Below are 9848 nucleotides of genomic sequence, written 5' to 3' on the forward strand. Positions count from 1 at the left end.
GGTAACATTTGACACAAGCATACGCTTTCACTGACTCCCAACTTATTTTTCACAAGGTGAAAATATTGTAGCAATGAGGGAAAAATCTCCCATGAGGATAAAAATAATTTAAAAATAATAATAATAAAATGAACAAAAACAATAAAAAAAATAAACTAAAAAATATATATATATATTAGTTTATTTTTTTATTGTTTTTGTATATATATATATATATACATACATATATACATATATATACACATACATATATATACACATATACATATATATACACATATACATATATATACACATATACATATATATACACATATACATACATATACACATATACATACAGATACACATACACACATGAATATGTATATGTATATATGTATATATATACACACACACATACATACATACATACATACATATATATATATATATATATATATATATATATATATACATACACACATACATACATACATATATACGTATATATACATACATATATACATACATATATATACACATATATACATACATATATATACACATATATACATCAAATATATACATATATACATACATATATATACATATATACATACATATATATACATATATACATACATATATATACATATATACATACATATATATACATATATACATACATATATATACATATATACATACATATATATACATATATACATACATATATATACATATATACATACATATATATACATATATACATACATATATATACATATATACATACATATATATACATATATACATACATATATATACATACATATATATACATATATACATACATATATATACATATATACATACATATATATACATATATACACATGTATATATATTTTTTATTTTTTATTTTTTTAAATGTTACACACAAAAATAAAATCAAAATGTTCTAAACTCACGATGGGGGCTCGACTTTAGTATAGCAATTTCTTGTAACATTTATTAACATTTAATAGGATAAGCCCAAAGGTCAGTTGGCCAATTATGATTGTAATAGATTATAACTTTTTCTAATAATAAAATCATACAAAATTGAAGAATTCAATATATACTTTATAAAATGAAGTTACCCAAATTCTCCCTCCCAAGAGGCCAATACTGACTTTTCTCCTCCTTCAGAGGAAAATTAATTGAAGTCAAAAGCATAACAGCAGCCATGATAAGTTTGCGGTGGCTGGCGGGAGAGAATGTGTATCAGTAAGACGTGTCTATATTGGCTGCCTGTGCATGGGCACTGAAGCATTCTGGGGCTTCTGATTACAGGCCTTATAAGGGGTCACCGGACCCCCCCCATCGTGTGCCCCTGTTGCTATTCTTAGACTCCAACTTGTTTGGCAGGCCACAAACTAATCTACAATACATCAGATTTTAGATATTCATAATGGTCTACCTCAAAATTCCAATTGTGTGGTTTTTCCATGAGGGAAAATGGATGTACGGAGGCTATTTCGGGCTTCCCGTGGGTATTTGCGTGCGGCCACAGCGCCTGAACCCGCCCACGGGCGGCGCCCCCTTGGGTACCGCCCCACTTGTGGGTGTCGGTCCCATCCGGGGGTCCGCGCGGCCAGGCACCTGACGCAAAGAGCGGCATAGCTGCGAACGGGGGGCGCTGCAGAGCACACCAGAAGGATACCCAGACCAGCGCGGAGAGCCAGGTACGAGCGGACGCCAGCGACTAGCCAGCCATGAGCACGTACACGGTGACGCTGAACGGACCGGCGCCGTGGGGGTTCCGGCTGCAGGGCGGGAAGGATTTCAACATGCCCCTCACTATCTCCAGGGTAAGACGAGCAAAAAACAAACAATTTACAAAAAAACAAAAAAAACGACACGCCGCCAAAAAACATTAGAAGAAAATGCTACGTTAAAGTGACAATGCAGTGTGTGTTTTGTGGTTTTTAGGATGATTTTTCAGGTTTTGGAACTAAAGTGGGCCAACTCTATTAAAATGCAATGGTGATCTAAGTCCAAACTTTCAACAACTGTACTAAAATGTTATGAACGATGAAAAGAAAGACCAAGTCAAAAGCTTTGAGAACGAAAGGGGGCTAACTCAGTTTTTAGTCCAATTGTGGTCCAAGTCCAAACTTCCATCAACTCTCATGAAATATCATGAATGGTGAAAAAGAATGATAAAGATAAAAAGATTTGTTTGAGGGGGTCTGAGAACGAAAGAGGGCTAACTCCATTTTGGTCCAACAGTGGTCTAAGTCCAAATTTCCATCAAATTAGCTATGTTTTGGAAGATAACCAACAATGTCAAGATGAAAATATTTAGACTCCGCCCATAAAAGAAATTGGGATACTTACCTTCATTAAAGTGTCAGTGTATTTTTTGTGAAGATTTTTTAGTTTTTTTTCTGTCGACATAAAGCGGGCTAACTCCACTTTAGTGCAATAATGTTTTAAATCCAAACTTCCATTCAGTCTAATGAAATGTTGTGCATGATAAAAAATGACAAAGATAAATAAATAAATAAAATGCTTGTTGTTTTGCCATTTTAGACAATATTGGTCCAAGTTCGAATGCCAAAATAGACTAAAATGTTTTTTGCTTCCCGAGTATAAGCACTAATGTCTAGTTCAGTAAATTAGTGGTCTAAGACCAAAATTCTATCAAATCTACAAACACGCATGTTATGAATGATGAAAGAGAATGTCAAATGTAAAAAGAAATAGTTTTGGCATGTGAAAACTAAAGAGAGCTAACTCCATTTTAGTACTATTTGATCAACTCTCCTAATAGGTCATGTCATGAATACTGGCACCTAGAGTGGGGTGATACAGACTTTCTAAATGTTTGAAATTGATCTCCCGGCAAGTGAAACCGGGTTTCATCTTGGAAATGCCGAGTGTTGCACTTACAAAATGCCAATGACACAAGGCCCAATTGGAAATGAAACTTTATTTAGAAAAGTTCTGCAGTTCCTTTTTTCGTTGGTCTATTTCTAAATGCAAAAACAAACTTGGCCCTATTTAATTTTCAGTAGTTCAATTCCAGTTTTTCAGTACATCATTTCACAATAACGGAGTTAGCTGACTTTATTTGGTGCTCAAAAAAGTCATTTCTATTTTCTTATGCTTCAAATGACATTTTTTTCTAATGACGCGCAGGGTGTAAAACAACATTTTGAATGTTATCTTACTATATTTTTCTAATTATAGGCTCACTTGCTGTTCCTAAATGAAAGTCTACTCGTTAAGATTGGCCAATAGAGGACATCCTGACTTCTTTAAAGTAAAAGTGCCATATTTCATCTCATTTCGACGCCAAAAATTTGACCAAAACAGTCCATCTGTCCAAAAATGACAAACTTTCCATACAAATTTTTAAATGCCATTAAGATCCATGGAATTAACATACTTGACGCTTGACAACAAAGTGTCCCGAACGCCTCACGTGCTCCCATTACGCGTGACCCCCTACAGAACACCGGTGGTCTCAAAAATGTCTGCTTGTTTGCACTACAGAATGTACATTTATTGCAATTTAAATACAAAGAACTGTTGGGGGGAAACAAATAAAGATGGATTTTCTCTAACAGAAAATAGCGTTTGACATGCAAAGATGGCGAGCGACCTAGGAGAGCGCTTTCTAAGGGGCGGGGGTCTGGCAGACCCTTTGGTGTATTTACAGCTTTCCCTTTAAATAGCGTCGGAATGGCCGAGGGAAGACGAGGCGGCGAGCAAAGGCTTCACCTATTCCGGGGTCATCGCAGACCGACTGAAGCGATTCTGGTTTTAAAACGAGGGAAAAATTGTGACGTAAATTCCAATGGTGGCCGTTCGGATTGTTCCCCGCGGTAGTTTGCCGGGGTCAGGTCGGCGTCACACGGTCCCCCGTTTCGGGTGACTTTTGCCAACAACTCAGAGAAGAAGAAAGGCCAAGAAGACCTTGTTCGCATCTTGTCTGCCAAGAACGGGATCAAAACACGCTGGGAACATTTTACCACATGCTCAGGCTTTCTTTTTAAAGAACTTTAAATAGCAAGCAGTATGATTTGCTAAATTAAATTAGAAAAACAGGCAAAGGACTAGTTTGCCTTGTAATAATGCACCAGAAAATCTAATGAAATAATGCAACAAAATCTAAATACATCCCACCCACAGTTTTTTTTCCTTGCACCAGACTGAATTTATTTTTAAATTTGTGCTTTGATCAAGATTTTTTTTTCTTTTAATCATGTTTATTCTGGATCAAATCCACTTTTGAAGTGGTTTTACTCTGGAACAACATTCTTGATATATATTTTCTATAATACACATATTTTTTCATTCTCAACTCTCACCACTGTCATTTTCATTTCAAAAATTAAAATCTACCTTTGCCAATAACAACAAAAATCCAAACTTTTTTCCTTGTTTAAAAATCTCATGCTATTGCAAAAGAACACAATTCAAATGGGAAGAAAAAAACACTGCCACATCTATTATAACACTAAGTTGACTGAATGCAGTACAAAAATTTGTAAACATATAGGAGATATTTTCCAAATAAATAAAAAAACCTATTTATGACCAGAAATCTCGCAAAACTGGAGTTAATCTTAAACATAAACAACGTAAATGTCAACAACTCATTTTGTGCAAAAATGACCTGGAGGAGAATTTATGGGGGAAAAAAAAAATGCGATACAAAGATGGACAATATCGAAACAAGATTCCTAAATATTGACGCAAGAAGGCATCCCGAAAGATTCCGAGCAGAATGAATGTCAGCGGCAGGTGGGCTTCTGCGGAGGGTCACGGGGCTTATTTTTAACTCTTTAACGAGTTGACTGTAAAATTAAACCTGGTATTGTATGTGGCGCGCTCGTCTTAAAGGGCCAGCGCGCAAAGAAAAACAAATTCAATTGTAATTGTAATGACATGTCATGAGAAGGTTTTTTTTTTCCTCGTATTTGTCAGATAACCCCGGGCAGCAAGGCGTCGGGCGGTAGCCTGGCGCAGGGTGACATCATCACGGCCATCGATGGCGCCGCCACTGACGGTCTGACCCATTTAGAGGCTCAGAACAAGATCAAGTTGGCCACTAGCAGACTCGTGCTCAGCATGCAGAAGTAAGCGATAAATATTCTTTAAAAAATTCTCGAGTTTTGCTGTCGCATTGGCGGCGATAGACGTTGGCGAATGACAAACGGAATTTATCGACGTCAATATGGTTGTATGTAAAAACCATGAAAATTATTAAAAAAGGTAAAGGCAACTTTTTTTGTACAAAAATTCAACACAATTACCAAAAACTTTTTTTTGCTATTTATTAGTTTTCTTCAGCATGATTAATTAAATTATATGTAAATGAGCTGAGCGGTTTCTTTCTTCATTTTGAACAAAAAATTAAACGTTGAACGCAGGTCGAGACGTCCTGCGCCCGTTCCCACGGCAACCCCCAGGATGGACTCGCCCATGCCCGTCATCCCCCACCAGAAGGTAATCATATGAAAATTCATATTTTAACCTAGTCATGTGAAAAAAAAATTACTCATAGATTTCTTTCAAACTTTTTACTCTTATATCTGGTACTTTTTTTATTCTACTTCGCAAAAAAAAATGTACTCTATTGTTAATTCTCATTTACATATTTTTCATTTCTTGTAATATTTTTCAAGACTGCTTTTTTTACGCTCTACTTTCGTTTAAATTCTCACGCGGGATGCAAGATTCATGGAGTGGTTTTATTGGTCGAATGCAAAAAAATCAAGAAAAAACAATCACGCCGTTTTCTGCTACGACCACAAGAGGGCACCGTTTTTTCCGCAATTCTCTCCACGTGAGCGAGGGTCAACGTTAGGGTTCGAGTAATTGAGATTAGGGTCACTCTAGGAAACCGATGACGACATCTGGAAGTTGTCTGTCGCTACGGCAATCTTCAAAAGCGACGCTGATAAGTCAGGTGTCGGGCGCACGTGTCGGCGACGCCTGACTGGACCACGCCAGAGCAGCTGTCGGCGGGCGGAATGTTCCGAGCCTGTCACGCATCATCATCTTCACTTTGAGATAGGGTGTCCCTGTACATGCCTGCGTGTGCGTTTGCGTGTGTGTAATGGATGCACTTGTGACATCAGCAGATCAGGTAGTGTGTATTGCTGCAGGTATTCCAAGCTATTCCGAGCTATTTATGGTCCCCCCTCGGTCCGTGTCATGTGATTAGAGACCCCCCTGCGCTTGTCACTCACTTGTGGAACACTTGTGGGCGGGTGACGATGAGGATGACAATGATGGAGGGGGAGGAGGATTACAGTAGATGGGATGGTTTCCGAGCTGCGTGTTTTGCGAAGACGATTGTTGTCTCTCATTTGTCTTTATTTTTGTGTTTTGCAGGTTATCGCCAACACACCTGCCAAGTCAGTATAAAAATGTCGGGACGTGACCGAACGTGCATGTGTGGGTGAAGTGTGAAGTGATTAACAATTTCAGCCCCCAATTGAGAATGTGATAGTGTGGGCGTTTTGTGTTGTGTTATTTGGGGACTCATGTTGAAGAATGGCAAACCCTGAGACTAAGACGAAAAAAGTTGTTGTTTTTTCTTTTTCAAAGGGGAAAATTACAGTGTTTTTTTCCAAATTAGTTTTAAAATTAGTGTTGGGAAAAGTAAGTTTGGGAAAGAAACAGCGTACAAATTTTCCAGGGATAAAACAAGAAACAACCAATGGTGAGCTATAAATTAATATATATAGATATTTCTTAAAACATAGATTATGCTCCTTTAAAAAAACAGAATACATGAGCTATTTGAGTTTGGGTGAGAACAAAACTAAACGCTATATTTTTAAAATTATTTAGGAAAATAATATTTGAGGAAATATATATAAGGCACAACTAAAAGACTTGAATTTTCTCAAAAGCCAGCTATGTGTTTTATAATCCAATAGTCCTCCTTTAATGTGGATCAATATTGATTAATCATTGTTTATAATTCGCTTAAGCACAGCTCCATCTACTTGATATTTAACACAATCCCCCACTACTACGACTACCACCACTATTCAAAATTGTACAATCTGGTGCGCTTTATATATGAAAAAAAATCAAGATAGGCCATTTATAGAAGGTACGCTTTATAATCCAGTGCATTTCATAGGCCGGTAAATACGGTATATTGGTTAATTTAACAAACTCTCCCTGAAAACAAGACTAGAGTCTGATGTTATTTTTGTTGCCAAAACTAGTGACTAATCTGGCATGATTGCCCGCCTGAACGAAACAAACATCGCCGAAATTCACGTTTGATTCTCGCAGTGTGGAGTACACGCCCAGTTTCAACCCCATCGCCCTGAAGGACTCCGCCCTGTCCACCCACAAGCCCATTGAAGTGCGCGGGCCCGGCGGCAAGGCCACCATCGTGCACGCGCAGTACAACACGCCCATCAGCATGTACTCCCAGGACGCCATCATGGACGCCATCGCCGGCCAGTCGCAGGCCAAAGGTCACGAAGGGTGAGACTAGCACCATCGCGCCGTGTCACGTCGCATGGCACGCGTTGTCCTCGCTCATTCCATCTTCCATCCCGTATCATCCTCATCTTCACCCCCGCTTGCCGGCGACCTCAGAGAGGAGGCGGGCTCCCCTTTGGCGTGAGTACCCCGGCCCGCGCCATCGCCGCGCTTCCCCCGAAAAGACTACGACCTTTAGCGTCTATTTCCCACTCTCGGAAGTAATAATAATTGGGTCTGTTTTGTTTTTTGTTGTTTTTTTGCACGGGCACAGCACGGCGCTGCCAATAAAGGACCCAGTGGTGGACTGCGCCTCCCCCGTGTACCAGGCGGTCATCCGGCCGAGCGACAACGCCCTGGACTTGTCCGAGTGGGCTCGCCGCGCCGCCAACCTTCAGTCAAAGAGCTTTAGGATGCTGGCCCACATCACCGGAACTGAATATAGTCAGTGACCAGTCGCTCAACAAAACACACGCAGATACAAAAAGAGCAAATTTATAGTCGTATAACATACCGTATTTTCACGACTATACGGTGCATCGTATTTTTAGCCGCAGTGTCAATAACGAGTGCTATTTCTGTATTTTACACACACAAAGGACGCACCGTTTTTATAGACGCAGCCAGGCATGGCAAAACATACACCAGCTTAAACATACACGCTACACCCACACGCTAAAAACACGTTTTTAAAAAGGCAACAGAAGCAAAACTGAGTTCGGTTGTACTTTATTTAGCCATTTTACAATGTACTCACGTCATCATCACCCACAAATCCATCAAAGTTGCTTCGTAAAGCTGTGTTGATGCCGATCGCCAGACCACAATCCATTCGCAAATAGTAGCTAGCTAGTAGCTAGCGTCCATGCTTCGTAAAGCTGTGTTGACGCCGATCGCCAGGCCACAATCCATTGGGTGTATTGACAAAATAACTACATACCCCAGCAGTCACTGCGCAGTACTTTTTCTACGGGAAAATAGTAGAGTCGGGGGCTGCTTGCCGTAGTTGTGAGAGCTGTAGAGGATGTGTACCCTACCGACTGACTTATTTCATTTTATCGTGATAACAATTTTAGTATTGGTCCATATATAAACCGCACTGGATTATAAGGCGCCCTGTCTATTTTGGAGAAAATTTAAGACTTATGTGCGCCTTATAGTCGTGAAAATACGGTAGGCCTGCTTCTTAGAAATGACAGTTATTAAAAATTCATTGTCGTATTGGCTTGCAACCAATATGGGTATCCCTCGCCTAGTGACCAAAGTTGGCTGGGATAGGCTCCGGCACCCCCACAACTCTTGAGGATAAGCCTTATGGAAAATGAACAAATCATTGTATCTTGCCTTTGTTTTTTTAAATTATATTTAACTTTATTGCCATTGTTTTTGTTTTATCATGAAATCACCGAGTCATTTTGTTACTGTAGTCTTGGGTTAATTAAACAACTGATTAAGGCTCCTTTTCAACTGTAAATCACGCCCTCCCTTTTTTCTCTCTCCATCAAGTGCAAGACCCCGATGAGGAAGCTCTGCAGAAGTCAAGGTAGGTCCCACTTTGGGGTCTTCCCATACTAGAATCCGACATAACCTGGCATCTGCCCGAAACAGGGCGAAGTTTGAGTCGGAAATGAAAGGTCCTCGCTTCGCCAAGCTGAGGAAATGGCACCACGGATTGTCCGCACAGATCCTCAACATCCAGCAGTAAAGTCAAGCGAGGAAGGAAAGCGACGTGGAGCCACGTCAGAACGAGAAATACATTTACAAACAAGCACATAAGGAATGCCAGCTAGCGTAGCTAAGAGAATGTGTTCGACTAAAGGTGGGACAATGCCTCACTACACACTCACGTATACAAATGCTTCTTATATGCGTGTGCGTGTGTGTGTATACAGTAGGTAGAGTTTATGTATGGGTTGTGCGTGTCGCGACGGCTGCTTAGATCTTCATATTTTGTTTCCCCTGTACTCAAGTGACATAAGTGTATAAAAATATCACGTATATGTTTAGAAAACACACATGCACACACAAACACACGCAGTATGTAAAAAAAAAAATGCTCTCAAAATACACTCATTTCAATGTGAATAAATGTTTTCCTAAAACGACATGGTCGCGTTGTGGCAATATGAATATCGTTTGGGATAATACTGCAAGATTAGGATGAATAAATGCAATATATAGTAGATAAATATTTATCTTTTTTGTAAAGGTAATGAAGGAAAAGAGATTTTATAAACAAATGAAAGATTTTGAAATGCACTTCTCTCAAAATACACCATTTCAGGAGTTAACGGAAGATTTTGATTTTACTTTCCAATGTTTTGTTATATTTCTTATTATTTTGGTAGGGCTTTCAAATG

The 9848-nt window shown here is 39.1% G+C and overlaps 1 protein-coding gene across 1 annotated transcript; it reads left to right on the forward strand.

Moving 5' to 3' along the window:
• The first annotated feature begins 1665 nt into the window (after positions 1–1665).
• Positions 1666–9595, forward strand: ldb3b (LIM domain binding 3b). The gene is made up of 8 exons (XM_077625977.1): positions 1666–1835; positions 4963–5114; positions 5409–5484; positions 6376–6398; positions 7294–7491; positions 7763–7932; positions 8995–9031; positions 9097–9595. The coding sequence occupies exons 1-8, from the start codon at positions 1740–1742 to the stop codon at positions 9191–9193; spliced, it is 849 nt and encodes a 282-aa protein (XP_077482103.1). The 5' UTR covers positions 1666–1739; the 3' UTR covers positions 9194–9595.
• Positions 9596–9848: the final 253 nt, after the last annotated feature.

This window comes from Stigmatopora argus, chromosome 18 (assembly GCF_051989625.1).
Source record: "Stigmatopora argus isolate UIUO_Sarg chromosome 18, RoL_Sarg_1.0, whole genome shotgun sequence".
Classification (NCBI taxonomy): Eukaryota; Metazoa; Chordata; class Actinopteri; order Syngnathiformes; family Syngnathidae; genus Stigmatopora; species Stigmatopora argus.